The following is a 16,478-nucleotide window of genomic DNA, read 5'->3' as shown; positions in this document are numbered from 1 at the left end:
ACCTTGAGCAGGCACCACAGGCCTTGTGGCTTCAGAGGCCGTCTTGCCTCAATAATGCAAGTCTCAGGTTCTAATCCTAAGCAACCTAGCTGTGAGTCTTTATGTCTTGCCATCTTTTTGTTATCAAAGCTGAAGGCGTCTCAGCTTCTCCCTGCTTATCTAGATTCCATTTTCCTTGACAGGCCTCTATGAAGTATTATAGCCATTTCTGTGCCCCTCTCTGATCTATTCTCCCCTCCCCAGACACAAACCCTGTTGATTTGGCCTCATAAGCTGTGGGGACCCCATTTCTCTGCAAATGTCACAGCTCCAGCTGTTAGGAAGCTCTACCCAAGCCCATGTAGCTCTGGGGCTTGGAGGTCTAAGGGAAAGATGGTGGTAAGGGCCCTGACATTAAGTTCTATAGTATGTATTACGATCTGAGTTTCCATGACTTGTGGGAGAGGATGCAGAAAGAGGCCCCAAGGAAGGAGCAGAGGCTAAGAAGGCACTGTGGATAAGGGCACATATCTTTCACAAACAAAACCACATACTAGACTGTGGAACTTTTATTCCCCTGAAAACAATCATCTGTGTTAGTGGTACTTGAGGAAGAAGGTGTACGCTCAGTTCTTTCGAAGCAGACGTGAGTATGTGTGCACGGCATCCACAAAGGCCCCCACATGTTCTGGATCCATATCAGGGTAAAGTCCATGGCCCAGGTTGGCAATGTAGCGCTGTGGCCCAAAGTCATCCAGCATCTGCTGCACCAGACACCTGATCTCCTCCTGGGGGACCAACAGGGCACTGGCTACAGGGGGACCAGCAAGCCTCTGTCCTCCCTGTACATAATAGTGGCACACATACATGTAGGCATGCTTCTACTCTGTTACTCATTCAGTCATTAATTCAAAAAAATTTATTGGATGCCTAGGATGGGCCAAGCACTAACACAAATGAACAACAACAATAAAAAGAAATTCCTGCATTCCTAGAGTTCATATGGTGTATGGGGTACAGGGGAGGGACAAACAGACATCGTAAAAACACACAATATAACACAATCATACCCACAACCATGGGAGTGCACAGACACAAACTCACAGACACATATAGGGACCCTGGTTGTTACCTTAGGTGCATACAGGGCACAGGGGTCCAGGTTGCCCTGCAAGGTCACTGTCTTCCCCACACGCTCCCTGGAAGCAGAGTCAATGCCATTCTGGTAACTGCATGTAACAGCAGCTGCACCTGCTCCACCTCACCCTCCATTACTTACCGGGCTTTCTCTGGGGCCACTGTCCAGTCAAGCCCAACCACCTCGTAGCCAGCCTGGGCCAGCTCCTCCAGGGCAAAATGTCCATCCTTAGCAAAGATGATCTGGGGGAAAGGGCAGATCCCGGAGGCTACAGAGGGCCTTGCTACAGTATGCCCATTAACCTACCTCTGCTGCCCTCCAGTGGTCATTTCAGTCCAGACAGGACTTATCCTGAAAGTTCCAGTCACACCTTCACTCACCCCATCCCCATTCTTACCATGGGCACAGGTGCCAGGCCTGCCTCCTGCAGCTTGGCCTTCACTCGCTTGGCAATATCACGGATGTAGGGCAGTGCAAACTTACTGAAGAGCTGTGGGCCTAGATGCCCTGCGTGGGACTCAAAGAGCTGCAATGCCTACAGTTAGGGGGTGGTGAAGAGAAATATATGACACACAAAAAGGAAGTATCTCAGGCCCCACACCCAGAATGTGCCTCAATTTTCCCCAAGTGACTTCAACCCCTCATACTACCTAAGCCTGTAAACCCAGTTCCAGTCAAAGAGTTTTGCCTTTTCCTACAGATCCCAGTGCTAGCTTTGGTCTTTGAACACACAAAGCATTAAGCCCCTGCCACCCGCCAGAGTCAGGGTGGATTTAACTGCTCCAGCCAGATCACCGCAGGCCAAGCTTCTTTCATGCCTGCCATTAAGACACATACCTTCTCAGGTATAGAGAACTCTGTTGCTTCTGGTCCTCTTTATACACTAAACCCCAGCCCATTTGTCTCTCCTTCAGGACTCACTTGGGCACCAGCAGCCACTTGTCCCACCAGATATGGTACCAGAGCATCAGTGAGGATGCGAAGCAGCTGGTGACTGGCCTTTGGTCTCTGGTAAAGCCAGCGCTTGGCATGAGCCATGGTGCTTGAGCTGCCACCCTCAACCATGTATGTCATCAGAGTCCACTACAAAAGAATACAAAGAGAAATGTCACAGGTGTAGAAGCCAGACTGACACTGCCTTCCTTGTCTACACCAGACCTGCCAGAGTGTTTTCCCCATGTCCAAATCCCTGCCCTGTTTCACATTACCGGGGCTCCAGCAAAGCCAATCAGTGGCACACGCCCAGCCAGCCTTTGACGAGTGAGGGTGATGGCCTGGAACACATAGGCCAGCTGAGAGGCCACTATGGCTGGATCCCGGAGGCGCTCTAAATCCTGCTCTTCTCTTAATGGCTCTGGGAAGCTGGGCCCTTTGCCAGGCACCATGGTCACCTCCATGCCCAGTGCCTGGAAGGGGAGAAAACATCTGTGTTCCCAACCTGTAATTTCCGGAGGAAAGGTTCTGTTCAGCCCATGCGAGGAAAGAGAAAAATAAAGCTCAGCCAAACTCCATCTCTTCCAGCCTGTTTTTCCCTCTGTCCAGTGAGGGTAAGTGCTCATCTTGAACCATGACTGTCTTTTCCCTTTTTCACCCATTCCAGAATCAAGTTTGAGTGGGTACCTGAGGTACAACAAGGATGTCGGAGAAGATGATGGCAGCATCCAGAGGGAAGCGACGCAGTGGCTATAAGGAATAGAAGACAGGTTGCTAGGTAGTGAGCTGGGGGCATAAATCCCTCCCTCTTTTGTGGACCCCTCACCTGCAGAGTCAGTTCACAGCAGGCCTCTGGAGAGCGACAGGTGCTGAAAAAGTCCTGGGCAGCCCGAGTTTCCCTAAACTCTGTAGACAGGAGAAGGAAGGCAAAGCTCAACCTTGAGGAACCTCTAGAGCCCTCCAATGCCCCTCAAAAACTTATCACCTTCCAGAGTTTTACCTCGACTCCCAGGCCCTGACCCTGACCTGGTAAGTAGCGGCCTGCCTGCCGCATGCACCAAACTGGAGTGTAGTCTGTATCTTCTCCCCAGGCTGCTCGCAGGAATGTGTCATTCTTCAGCTCCGGAAAAGGCTGGGGTCTGGAGATGGGGGGTTGGGATGGGGGTGAAGGGTGGGTAGGTGTCAGTAAACTATGGAAGGCTCGGGTTCTTAAGGCAGATTCAGTCCAGTGCCGTTATCTGCTTTCTCCAGACCAGCTCCCACGCTGTGGCTCCACACCCGGTTCCGCCTCCTCTCTGCCTATCAGGTGGTGCACAAGGATAGAAGGGCCCCAACAGGGGCCTCTACTCTACATTCAGTCCCAGCTTCCCCCAGCTCAAAGCCACTGGAAGGACTGGGGGCTGGGGGAATGAAAGCCCAGAAAGGATAGATCGAAGGTCTCTGGACCAGAAAATCACAGGAACGGGGGGATATAAGTGGGCTGATTCCGGGTCTGGGAGTTAGTCAAGGAGGGATCAGAATTGACGGTTCCGAAACAGCGGTCCTAGTAGAGAATTTGAAAGTCCTGGGGGCATCTCCTAAATGAAGATCTGAGGAACGCAGTCCAGCTAGGTGAACCCTGGGATGAAGGTCTCTGGAATCCATGATTAGAGGATTTTCGGGATTCCAGCCTCTGGGGTTCAGGTTGGGGGCTCTCCACCGGGAAGGGGGCTATAGGGACAGATCCCTGAGCTGGAAGACTCAGATCAGAAGCCCCGCTGGCCACATCGCGTAGTGCGCAGAACTCACCCAAACCCGTTCGCCTCCATGATAAGACGTCTGTAACTGCGAACCAATTCCTACTTTAACCTGAATCTTAGCCTACCCCCCTCCCCAGGCTCCGCCCCTTCCTGGACTGAGCCAGGCGGTGGCCATGTTGAAAGTCACATGATCAGACTCCAGCAACAGCTACCGGGCTGCCCTAGCTGCTGCCGTTAGGACCCCCTACCTCACTTCACCGTAAAGACCCGTGTAGCGACGCAGAAACAAACATCCCTAAAAATAACTTAGCTCTAACTAAGCATGACCATGGCATGAGGAATTTGCCCTTCTCTGATGACCTAACAATCCCGAAGTCTCGGTCTGAGTCTTACTTTCACTACCACTGTCCATGATTCTAACAATCCAATCTCATGCCTGGCCAGCCAGGCATACAGTGGAGTATAGAACCAAGCTGAACAAGGAACTGAAGTCATTAAATATTTATATGACATAGAAGAGCCTATAATAGTTGTGGAAATTACAATGGTGAGCAAGGCAGCCCCTTCCTCTAAGGAGCTACAGACTGATGAAGAAACAGAAATCAGCAATCACAACAATAAATGTTTTAACAGGAAAAAGCTAGAAGTAACTAGCAAGGGCTCCCCACTTAATTGGGGAAAGCGGTGGAGGTGTTCCAAGCAGAGGAAACAGTATGCGCAAAACAAAGAGGCAAAAGAGCAAATGGTTACTATGGGAACCAGGAGAGCAATCTGGTGGAATTAAAGAGACTGGAGATGTATGTGTACGGAGTTCAGGTCATGCAGGCCCTTGTGAAGTACATGTGTTCACTTTATCCTGTAACAGTGTGATAGCATAGAAATAGCGTGGAGAGAAGGGAAGAGAAGCACTGGGTCCCCAGTTTTCTTGAGAGAAAAAAATGGAACGCTGTCAAAATTACATGGGATCATTTATTCTTTCTTTCTTGATAACTTCAATTATTTGAAAACTATATCAAAACACAGTTTCCATCCAAGTGTCCATCAACAGATGACTAAACAAAATGTTCTATGTACATACAATGGAATATTGTTCAGCCATAAGAAGAAGTTCTGATACATGCTACAACTTATGCTGAGTGAAATAAGACAAACACAAAAGGACAAATATTGTGTGGTTCTGCTTACATGAAATACCTAGAGTAGGGAAATTATACAGAGAGGCAGAAAGTAGATTAGCGTTTACTGGGGTCAGCGGGAAGGAGGCAATGAGGAGTTACTGCTTAAAGGATACAGAGCTGCTGTTTGGGTGATAAAAAAGAAGTTTTGAAAATAGATAATTGTACATTTAAAAATGGTTAAAATAGGGGGTGGCTGCTTAGCTCAGTTGGTTAGAGCGTGGTACTGATAACACCAAGGTTGCCGGTTAGATCCCCACATGGGCCACTGTGAGCTGCGCCCTCTTTAAAAATTAAAAAAAAAAAAAAAAAAAAAAAAAGTTAAAATGGCAAATTTTGTTGTATGCATTTTACCTCACTTTTTAAAATTAATATATCAAAAACCATTAAATTGTCCACTTTAAGTGGGTGAATTGAATGGTATATGAATATATATCAATAAAACTTTTCAAACGGGGGGAGGGGGTTTCCTTTTCCTCCATGATTGTACTTCACCAACAGCACCTGTCCACCTTTTTTGCCTCCTCCCTTCCCTCCTTAGCTTTTACTCTCATTTGGTTCAGAATTACTGGGAGAAACTGGATAATGATCACTGGTGTTCTGGGATCAGGAGTAACTACCTGATCAAGCCTTAATGACTAATAACTCCTCTATCAGTGGCAGGGCTGGGGAGAAGGTTAGTCTCCCAAACATTTTAGTCACATGGTCCCTAGGACGGGGAGCCCAAGAGGATGTCTAGAAAACTTCAAAGATTTTTCTGGTTGTAGTATGACTTGTTGGCGGGGAAGCAAAACAAGAGGCCAGGACCAGAAAAATGGAGGTTCTAGTGAACCAGGCTGGAACGGATGGCGGCTTGAATGAGGGTAGTAACAGTGGGAATAAAATGGTAGTAGAAATGGGAATAGACAAGGAGGAGTAAGTTGATCAGGTAGAAACTACTGGACTTGGATCTGGTTGGCTGAGTGGGAGGCACAGGGGTAGGTAATATAGAGGAGTATCCGAGTACACAGAGCAATACGGCGGGAGCGTAGGGTGCACTTAGCCCAGAACTTACGGTAAAGGCTGGCCGAAGGCGGGGCATAGCGTGGTGGGAAGCTCGACCAGCCTTCACGGCTGCTTCTCCTGGAGCCGGGTCGTCAGTAGGCTTCCCTCTGACACTTCGATATGGCCGGCCCGGGCCCCGGCGCGGCCCTAGAGTCCCCGCGGCAGCTGCTGGGCCGAATACGCTTCCTGGCGGAGGCAGCGCAGAACCTCCGCGCCGGACGGCCGCTGCCGGCGGCGCTGGCTTTCGTGCCGCGCGAGGTGCTTTACAAGCTTTACAAGGATCCGGCGGGCCCGTCGCGAGTGCTGCTGCCGGTGTGGGAGGCAGAGGGCCTGGGGCTGCGTGTGGGAGCCGCGGGCCCGGCCCCGGCCACTGGCTCCGGACCCCTCCGCGCTGCCCGCGACAGCATCGAGCTCCGGCGCGGCGCCTGCGTACGCACCACGGGCGAGGAGCTGTGCAACGGCCATGGGCTCTGGGTGAAGCTGACCAAGGTGCGCCCAGGCCTGCCCTGGGCCCTGCAAAAGACCCCCGGTACCAGGGAAGCCCCTAGCTGTTCCTCTCCCCTCCTTCCCATATTGAGTTGGCATTGCGTTCAGTGCCCTTTGACTTGGGTTGGGTTGGGCAGGGCGGGCCGCTGGGCAGTTTCCTGACCGCTGTCCCCATCCGGCGCGTCCCGGCAGGAGCAGCTCGCAGAGCACCTGGGCGACTGCGGGCTGGACGAAGGTTGGCTGCTGGTATGCCGCCCGGCGGAGGGCGGGGCCCGCCTTGTACCCATCGACACTCCCGATCACCTCCAGCGGCAACAGCAGCTCTTCGGTGTGGATTACCGGCCACTGCTCAGGTCCTGCACTTGAAGGGGCAGGGCTTGCTACCAGTTGTCTGGGCCTCGCCCCCAGAGGTTGGAAAGTAGTCTGGCACTGCCCGGGAGGTGGGATATGGAGCGAAGGCCGGGTTTAGAGCAGGAAGAGGCGGGGCCTGAAGGGAACGGTGGTGAGGGGGCGGGGTGAGGGGGTGCTTCTGGAGGCGCAGTTTGGAGGAGATAGAGCTCTGGGTAAGGTTCCAGAGCTTGGGATTGTCTTGCTGCCCACTGATTTCTCCCCATCCCACCCCCACTCTCTGCCTACAGATGGGAACAGGTGGTAGATCTGACATACTCACATCGCCTCGGATCGAGGCCTCAGCCAGCTGAGGCATACACGGAAGCTGTACAAAGGCTACTGTGAGTGAGCTGGGATGGGATGGGGAGGAAGGAGCTCCAGGTCTGGGCCCGACCTAATTAGGGACTTGGGGTTGCTTAGCTATGTACCCCCGACGTGGACCTACGAATGCGACGAGGACCTGATCCACTTCTTGTACGACCACCTGGGCAAGGAGGATGAGAACCTGGGTAGCGTGAAGCAGTATGTGGAGAGCATAGACGTTTCCTCCTACACGGTGGGTGCTGGGACTCCTCCCACCCCAAGGAAGATGTAGTCACATCTTGCTAGATCCAGAACCCTCACCTCTAGACCAACGGCTAAATCTGAATCCCCATAGGCCAGACTCAGTCCAGCCCCCCATCTTGGAAATCCTATAGGAACCCCTAGACAATTCCACCTATACCAGCTGCGCTTTTTACCCAGCTCTGGTGTTTTCTCTCTTGTGCTTCCTGACCCAAAGTACACCTCCAGTGCAGGGAGTGGAGGTAAACACTGATTCCACCTTTCTGCCCCTCCCCAGGAGGAATTCAACGTGTCCTGCCTGACAGACAGCAATGCAGACACCTATTGGGAGAGTGACGGGTCGCAGTGCCAGCACTGGGTGCGGCTTACCATGAAAAAGGGCACCATTGTCAAGTGAGTGGGCTCTGAGTAGGACAGGGTAGGTGAGCCACCTGTCTGTGAGTGTACAGAGACCCATGTGCATACTCTGACCCCCAGGAAGCTGCTACTCACAGTCGATACCACAGATGACAACTTTATGCCTAAGCGGGTGGTGGTCTATGGGGGCGAAGGGGACAACCTGAAGAAGCTGAGTGACGTGAGCATTGACGAGTGAGCAAGCTGGCCTGGGTGGGAGGTGGGGCTTGCCTGGCTTGGAAGGTTGGGTGAAACCCCAGCAATCCCTGAAGGCATAGGATACCCAAAGTGCCACACATCTGTCTCCTTCAGGACCCTGATCGGGGACGTCTGTGTCCTGGAGGACATGACTGTCCACCTCCCAATCATTGAGATCCGAATCGTCGAGTGCCGAGGTGGGGCTTAAGGCTATCAGGAGGTAAAGGGAGCCCCGTTTGTAGATGGGGACTAGCTGGCCGTGAGTGTGGAGAGAAGCAGATGGGCTTGGAGTTGAGGTGAAAGTGATAGCTGAACTAACTCCAGGATTTGAAGCTGTGGGGCCTGAGCTGGGTGAAACGTACTAGGTATAGACTGGCCTTAAAGCCACAGAGGTGGTTGGTTAGGCTCAGCTGGAAGAGGAACTGAGTTGGGACCCTCAGACATTCCAACATTACAGTGGTAGACGGTAAAGGATATAATAATCAGAATCAGGTAAGTAGAAGGGGATCCCAAAGGTCCCAAGTGTCTAGGGGCAAAAGGAGACAAAAGGCTGAGCATTTAGGAGATATTCTCAGATCTAAGGGGGGCCAAGAAGGCAGCAGGCACAGTAATTGACCTCACTCCGACTCCTTCCCCCAGATGATGGGATTGATGTGCGTCTTCGAGGGGTCAAGATCAAGTCATCTAGACAGCGGGAACTAGGGCTGAATGCAGACCTGTTCCAGCCAACCAGTTTGGTGCGATATCCTCGCCTGGAAGGCACTGACCCTGAAGTACTATACCGCAGAGCTGTTCTCCTGCAGAGGTAGCTGTGGTCCTGGGCCTGCCGGACCCTTCCCTTTCCCCCATCCTGAGCCTTGTGTGTCTATGTGGAAGAGGTCCCCAAGGTCTTATACTGTAAGCTGTTCCATTTGAAGAGTCAGAGCAGCCCCTTGGTCCTGGCTTCTCCTGTCCCTGTGTGTTGGGATTGAGGGGGTCTTGCATCCATGCTAAACTCTTTAGCTACAGTTACTTTACCACCTACACCAGATTCATAAAGATCCTAGACAGCGTCCTGCACCACCTGGTACCTGCCTGGGACCACACGCTGGGCACCTTCAGTGAGATTAAGGTGAGCTGTCCCATCCAGTGCTGGACTTGGCAGTAGCTTTCCTCTCTGTGCTCATGTAGTTGTTAACTCTTCAGCAGGGAATTCTTAAAACCTAAAGTCCTGGACCTTTGCTGGGCTCTAGGTACATAAGAAGAAAGCCAGGCACAAACAGTCAAAATTTAGTTGCTGGGGTGCTGTTCCCCAGATAGTGTGTGAAATACACAAGAGTTAGGGGAGGAGAGGTGACAGCATGGATAGGAAGAGGTTGCATAAAAGGTCCATACTGGGAGTTAGTAGGCAGCAATAGAAGATGTGAGAGAAGCATACAGGCAGATATGTGTGGATGGGGATGAGGCTGGAAGAGGGTGGGAAGGAAGCAGTCCCTGGTAGCAGAGAGCCCTGTGGGCCAGGCTGTGAAACGGACTTTGTCTCAGGTGAGTGGAGACATAGGAAAGATTTTAAGTAAGGTAAAGACAAAGTTGGACGTTTTTGTTTTAGAAAGCTCCCCCTGGTGGCTGGACTAGGGGACTGGAAGCAAGGACAGGGATGGACTAGGCTTGGACTGGAATGGTGGAATTCAGTCTAGGCACAAAAGAAGGTCCCAGGGCCTGGACAGAGGCTGACTGTCTGCTGGCCCTGGTCTGGCCTCCTCTTCTCACCAGCAAGTGAAGCAGTTCCTGCTGCTGTCACGGCAGCGGCCAGGCCTGGTGGCCCAGTGCCTGCGTGACTCAGAGAGCAGCAAGCCCAGCTTCATGCCACGCTTGTACATCAACCGGCGCCTTGCCATGGAACACCGTGCCTGCCCCTTAAGGGACCCTGCCTGCAAGAATGCGGTCTTCACCCAGGTCTGGACTACCTGGGTTTGGTCTGAGGGAGGGCAGTAAGGGGCCTAGGGGGCTGGGCCAAGAGGGTCCTGAGCAAGGTCTTTGGGCAAGAGTGGGGCCAGGTCTTGACTTTTCTACATCTCCCTGCCCTGTCTCCTGCCCCCAGGTTTATGAAGGCCTCAAGCCCTCTGACAAGTATGAAAAGCCTCTGGACTACAGGTATGGCATGAGGGTGAGGGACTTGCTCAGAGCAGATATGTACACATACACATCCTTCATTACCCTCTGTAGCCCCTACTCCTGGCTGGTGTCTGGGCTGGTGAAACGTCCCAAGACCTGGCCCAGTATGATTACAGGTCCGTCCCTACTTACAGGTGGCCCATGCGCTATGATCAGTGGTGGGAGTGTAAATTCATTGCAGAAGGCATCATTGACCAAGGTAAGGCCATGGGGGGATAATAAGTGTCCTGCCTTAAATAGAGTGGTGGAGCTTTCTGGGGTCACCAGCTAACCAAGATAGGGGACCTGCTTATTCCTCCATTATGGGAGCTGGGACTCTTAAGTGCCCCAGCTGAGGGCTTCAATCTGTCATTTCAGGGGGTGGTTTCCGGGATAGCCTGGCAGACATGTCAGAAGAGCTGTGCCCTAGCTCGGCAGACACCCCTGTGCCTCTGCCCTTCTTTGTGCGCACGGCCAACCAGGTAACCTCCCACCTCTACCTCCCAAGTTATTTCTACTGTTCTGTCTCTGCAAACCTCCCAGGTACCAGGCTGAGCTAGAGGGGGCAGAACAGGGACCGAGTTGCTTGGGGCAGCTTCTGGGCAGACAGGGAGAGAGGAGCCATTATACATTCAGAGGGATCATTCGGGGTTCCCAGTGGAAGGTGTTCAGGGAAGTTTTGGGGAATCTCAGGCAACAAAGTTGGTCCATCCCATGCCGTGCTGACAGCTCTGTCTCCGGGGCAGGGCAATGGCACAGGGGAGGCCCGAGACATGTATGTGCCCAACCCCTCCTGCCGAGACTTTGCCAAATACGAGTGGATTGGACAGCTGATGGGGGCTGCCCTTCGGGGTAAGGAGTTCCTGGTGAGTAGCCTAAATCTACACCCCATCAGATCAGCCCTGGCCCCTGGAAGGAAGAAGAGCCAGCCAAACCTGGGCAGCTCCGGGTCAGCAGACAGTAGTGAGTATTTGTCCCCCAGGTGCTGGCTCTGCCTGGTTTTGTGTGGAAGCAGCTCTCTGGTGAGGAAGTGAGCTGGAGCAAGGACTTCCCAGCTGTGGATTCTGTGCTGGTGAGTCGGGCGTGGATCCGTGGCCTCTGCTCGGTCCCTGAAGGTTGCTGTTCCCCAAGTCTGTCCTGAACCTTCTCTTCCCACACACATGATCCCTCTCCAGTCCCATCTACTCCCATGGTTTCAACTATTGTCTCTATTCTGGTGACCCCTAAATCCTTACCTCCGGCCCCAGCCATATATGCATCTGCCTGCTGGACCAGCGCCACATGGTGGCCCCTGAAGCTCAGCATACACTTCATCTCCCTATTCTACTGCCCTGTCTCAGAATGGCCCCATTACCCACCCTCCCCCTGCCAAGGCCCTCAGGTTCATCCCTCACTCCTCCCTCACCTCCCACATTCTGTCACAACTCCCATCTCACTACTGGTTCAGGCCACCTTCCTTTCTGACCCAACCACTAACTACAAATGTTAGTATCCCTGTCTCTATTCTTACCCATCTGATCTCCAGCAACCAGAGTAATTCATTTTACTCTCCTCGTTTAAACCCTTCGATGGCTCTGCCCTGGGATTAGGATAAAATGCAGAATCCAAAAAGTCCATACATGACCCATGGCCACTTAGTTCACGTTCAGGTTCAAGCCAAACAGATTCCTCAGGCCTTTTACGGTTCCCACCTTTTTCCAAGATGTTCTCTCTCCTGGCTTCCTTGTGGCCCAGCCAACCCCCAGCCATCATTTGGATCTCAGCATAGATGCCATTTCCTCCAGGACGCCTTCCCTGGCCTCCAAGCTCGGTTCCAGGTTGCTTTGATGCATTCACAGCCGTTGTACTGACCCCCTCACTTCCCTCATGGCCTGCGTGGGAACTGCCGTGCCTGGCTGTCTCTCCTGCTTCCCTGTGAGCATCTTGAGGAAAAACAAGGACTGTTTCCACTATGAAAAGCTGACCTTCCTGCCTCTCACCAACCCCTAGGTGAAGCTCCTGGAAGTGATGGAAGGAATGGACAAGGAGACATTTGAGTTCAAATTTGGGAAGGAGCTAACATTCACCACTGTACTGAGTGACCAGCAGGTGGTAGAGCTGATCCCCGGGGGTACAGGCATTGTGGTGGGCTATGAAGACCGTTCCCGTTTCATCCAACTGGTGCAGAAGGCACGGCTAGAGGAGAGCAGAGAGCAGGTACTGCCCAGAGGCCAGAAGGACAGAGAGCTTTGGCCAGCTCCTCGTAGCCAGAGCCCAGCCTGATAGGCTACCAGTGCCCAATCCCAAGAACTCTGGTCCCCACCATCCCTTGCCCCACATTCCTGCCTATCAGTGGGGTACACAGATACCCCCAGTGCTGAGCAAAGACCATGTCCCCCATTATCTCCATGAGTAGAGGCCAAATGGCCCCACCACACACTGGGAGTTGTGCCCTCTTCCTCAGCCAGGCCTTTTCCTTCCTCCCCAGGTGGCAGCCATGCAGGCAGGTCTGCTGAAGGTGGTGCCACAGGCTGTACTGGACTTGCTGACTTGGCAAGAGTTAGAAAAGAAGGTGTGCGGGGACCCTGAGGTCACTGTTGATGCTCTGCGCAAGCTCAGTGAGTGTGGGGCAGGGCAGCGGGGCACCGGGGTGGCTCAAGGGTGTGTCTATCAGGATGCGAGAATGAATTCTGGCCTTGTCCCTATCCCCACCAGCCCGGTTTGAGGACTTCGAGCCATCTGACACACGGGTTCAGTATTTCTGGGAGGCGCTGAATAACTTCACCAATGGTCAGTGGAAGAGGGCAGAGTAATGCCTGGGTTTGACTTCACTTGTGGGATACAGAGGCAGCCTGGAAGTTGTCGGACCTCCCCCACCACCAGTGGGGGCATTGATTTCCTTCTCCTCCATCCAGAGGACCGGAGCCGCTTCCTACGCTTTGTCACAGGCCGCAGCCGTCTGCCTGCACGAATCTACATCTACCCGGACAAGCTGGGGTGAGTGCGGAGGAGGTCCGAAGGGGCTGTGGCCTGTCTTCTGCTCTCCCCACACACACATACCCGTCAGACCCCTACCCTGTGCCCCTACGATTCTTCCTGATCTGTGGCTCCTCCATGCCTCCAGCTACGAGACCACAGATGCACTCCCTGAGTCTTCCACCTGCTCCAGCACCCTCTTCCTGCCTCACTATGCCAGGTGGGTTTCAGGAACAGGTGAGGGGGTGGCATCGGAGGGTGGATGAAGTGCTGCAGTGCACAAATTGTAGCCTCGTCGCCCCTGGTAGTGATGGAAGGGCCTCCACACCTGGCGCACTGACCAACTCCCTGCTGCCTCACCCCCCACCCCACCCCCCACCCCCCGCAGCGCCAAGGTGTGCGAGGAGAAGCTCCGCTATGCGGCATACAACTGTGTGGCCATCGACACCGACATGAGCCCTTGGGAGGAGTGAGTCGGCGCCAGGGGGCAGCCGTGGGCCAGCAGAGTCCCATTCGGCCTAGCCCAAGGCAAGACGCCCTCTCTGGACCACCTGGGGTCTGCGCTTCCCGCTCTGGAAGGAAGCTAATGCACTCAGAAAAAGCCATCACACACCGCCCCTGTGTGTGGTTGGAGTGGGGGCGGGCTGTGAGTTGACACTAGTGGTCCAGTCCCGCATACCCACAAGCCCTACCTATGCGTGCTGGGGCTTGCTTCCTGAATTTTTTAGCCTCTGTAAGAGGGAATCTTCCACAAGCCCAGCACAAGCTGCCAGGCCTGAGCTACTTGAAGGGGGGCTTCTAGCTCCCCACCCCATGGACTTTGCTTCAATTTTTAGCTCCTCCTTTTTTTTCCTCCTTGTTTTTCTCTGGCTTCTGCCTGGACTCAAAACTAAAAACTTTGGAGGCTCCTCCCCAAACAAGGCACCAGGGATGGGTAGGAAGTGATTATCATCCTTCTTGGTCACCTGCCCCAAGAATGAAGCAACAACTGGGCACCCTCTCCCTCACATACTGGTCTTTTGCTCCTCTCCTTCCATACTCAAAGTGTGAGTTCTGTCCTGCTTCCTCCAACCCAGTCTCAACTGATGAAGTGCCACTACCTGCCCTGGCTCAGAACCTGCACTCAGCATTAAATCTTCACTGCCATTAGCACCCCATGTTAATCACTTCGTCATCACCTCCAGCCTGACTCCCTATCTGCTGTCTCCTAAGATTTTGCACAAGTTAAGGCCAGTTATATCCTCTCTGGAATCTTCAACAGCTCCTCTTTACCCAACTCTAAAATAAAGCCTAGACTTTAAACCTGCTTCTAGGCCTTATGCACGTCCCTGCCTCACCCCTCTCTCCCTCAAGAGCCTCCATGACACTCCATCAGAGAATGTCTTGCACGTGGGAAAGTTGAATAAATGGATGAATTCATTCCTTCAGAATGTGTTTATTGGGCTCCTGGGAGATGTTAGAGAAAGCTTTTCAGGACTTCAGGATCCTGCCAGGAGCCAAGGAGATGTGTGTCAAGTGGGAGTGGTGGATTTCTTTGTGGCAAACAAATTCGGAGCTGAGCAGGGAAATTAAGGACCCCACTACCCAGAAGTGGGGGGGGGGGGAAGGCTGGTCTGGCATCTTCTAGGATGAGTGTGGTGATTTGGAAGGTGGGAATCCACCTTGAGGAACCAAATGGGCAGACAAATTTGGCATTGTAGAGGACAAAGCACTGAGATGGCAGCTAGACCTGTCAAGTCAGGATTTTTACTGAAGAGGCAGCAGTGTTGTTACCCGCATGCTGTCTCCAGTTGCCACACAACTAAATGCAGTCTTTAAGAACAAGTACCCCATGGAAGATCTCATGCGGATATAGACCCCTCACCCTCACAGTGGGCAGTCATTCTCAAGCACGGTCCCAAGTGAAGTGGCCTGCGCGGGGTCACTCACCCATCACTTCCCCATGCCGTCCTCTAGGGTACGCCCTGGCTCTGCCCTGCCTGGAAACTCCGGGCCGTGGCCCTTCCCCATCACCACCCCTGTCCCCAGGCTGTGAGCACCCAGAGGCCTATCTCCCCATAACTCATGTCTGACACCCCAGCTGAGCCTCCCTGGCAACCCTCGTCTTGCGGCTCCCCAATCCCTGCGCCTTGGGTGGTCCACAGGAGACAACCATCCCTTATTCTTCCTGCAGCCTCTTCCAAACTAGGGAGTTTAAGGGGCTGGAATCCCAGACGGCGCCCCTCCCACCCAACTCCGCTCTTCCGAGCAAGCTCCCGCCCCCTTGTCCGTCCCATCCAAGGCCGCCTTCCTGTTTTCTGGGAAGGACCTGGTCAGCGCCAGCCTGCAGGTGGTAGTCCGTTTCTGTGTTTGGTACCTGCCACATGAGTCTTCGGTCCCTCTTTTAACAAATTGGACTCACACTGTATAATTTGTAGCTTGTTTTTCATTTCCTCATTCAGTGAGTGCCTAGAACACCAATGTCAGGCACCATACTACATTTAGCGGATAAAATCGTGGCTGAACAGATCATTTTTGCCCTCTTGGGATTTAAATTCCAATGGGAGAGACATATATTAAACAAATAACCACATAAACAACATTCAACAATCTAAGAACTCCAAAAGAGCAGTAAAGGATATCGTTAGAAGGCAGAAATGATTCTAACCAATGGGGCTCAGTGAAATGCTAAATCCTTAGGGAGAATAACTGGGCACAAAGGCCAACTGAGAAGCATATTGAGTCCCCCTAGAGTGTGGAGGGAAAAGAGAAGAGACTCCAGCCTTAGAGGACCGTTTTAGAATTTTGCAGTGAGCAGTCATGAGGGTGTCAAGCAAGACAGTGAGGTTAGATTTACCTTTGGTGGCTTTGTAGAGAATCAGTTGAGAGGGAGACACTGGAGGCAGGGAGTAATCCAAGGTAGCCATTGGGACAAGTGGGCTACTCATTTTAACCTTTTTTTTTTTTTTTTTTAACCTAAGTTCAAGCTTTTTTTTTTTTCTTTGTTGGAAGTTTTTTTTGTTTTTTGTTTTTAAGATTTTATTGGGGAGTGTGTGTACTTCCAGGATTTTTTCCAATTCAAGTTGTCCTTTCAATTGTAGTTGTGGAGGGCGCAGTTCAGCTCCAGTTCCAGTTGCAGTTGTTAATTGCAGGGGGCAGAGGGCAGAGCCCACCATCCCTTAGGGGATTCCAGGAGTTGAACTGTCAAGCTTGTGGTTGAGAGCCCACTGGCCCATGTGGGAATCAAACCGGCAGCCTTTGGCATTAAGAGCATGGAGCTCCAACCGCCTGAGCCACCAGGCCGGCCCCCTTAACCATTATTTTTATTAGCTGCATTGTATTATGTTGTAAGGAATTTTCATGTTTATT

At 52.6% G+C, this 16,478-nt stretch overlaps 2 protein-coding genes across 4 annotated transcripts; one reads left to right on the top strand and one right to left on the bottom strand.

Annotated features, from left to right (window-relative positions):
- Positions 1-533: 533 nt before the first annotated feature.
- UROD (uroporphyrinogen decarboxylase) lies at positions 534-3,994 on the bottom strand. 3 transcript variants are annotated; one of them, XM_019716555.2, is made up of 10 exons: positions 3,839-3,994; positions 3,077-3,189; positions 2,877-2,956; positions 2,738-2,800; positions 2,326-2,523; positions 2,039-2,200; positions 1,515-1,652; positions 1,259-1,385; positions 1,112-1,178; positions 534-767 (listed from the first exon to the last, which is right to left on the bottom strand). In XM_019716555.2, the coding sequence occupies exons 1-9, from the start codon at positions 3,856-3,858 to the stop codon at positions 1,156-1,158; spliced, it is 924 nt and encodes a 307-aa protein (XP_019572114.2). In that variant the 5' UTR covers positions 3,859-3,994; the 3' UTR covers positions 534-767; positions 1,112-1,155. The 3 variants fall into 3 exon arrangements, with proteins under 3 accessions (XP_019572114.2, XP_019572112.2, XP_019572113.2); XM_019716553.2 differs by having other exon boundaries at positions 1,259-1,359; XM_019716554.2 differs by lacking the exon at positions 2,738-2,800 and having other exon boundaries at positions 1,259-1,359.
- Positions 3,995-6,051: 2,057 nt separating this feature from the next.
- HECTD3 (HECT domain E3 ubiquitin protein ligase 3) lies at positions 6,052-14,549 on the top strand. The gene is made up of 21 exons (XM_019716564.2): positions 6,052-6,497; positions 6,687-6,847; positions 7,133-7,225; positions 7,305-7,440; positions 7,726-7,841; positions 7,926-8,039; positions 8,157-8,239; positions 8,682-8,847; positions 9,072-9,153; positions 9,795-9,977; positions 10,123-10,175; positions 10,331-10,395; positions 10,554-10,657; positions 10,922-11,041; positions 11,158-11,247; positions 12,165-12,371; positions 12,643-12,772; positions 12,870-12,944; positions 13,070-13,151; positions 13,279-13,350; positions 13,519-14,549. Exons 1-21 carry the CDS (start codon positions 6,129-6,131, stop codon positions 13,601-13,603), a joined length of 2,586 nt encoding a protein of 861 aa, XP_019572123.1. The 5' UTR covers positions 6,052-6,128; the 3' UTR covers positions 13,604-14,549.
- Positions 14,550-16,478: the final 1,929 nt, after the last annotated feature.

Source organism: Rhinolophus sinicus, linkage group LG06 (assembly GCF_036562045.2).
Source record: "Rhinolophus sinicus isolate RSC01 linkage group LG06, ASM3656204v1, whole genome shotgun sequence".
NCBI lineage: Eukaryota > Metazoa > Chordata > Mammalia > Chiroptera > Rhinolophidae > Rhinolophus > Rhinolophus sinicus.
This window is presented reverse-complemented; position numbering and strand designations above follow the sequence as displayed.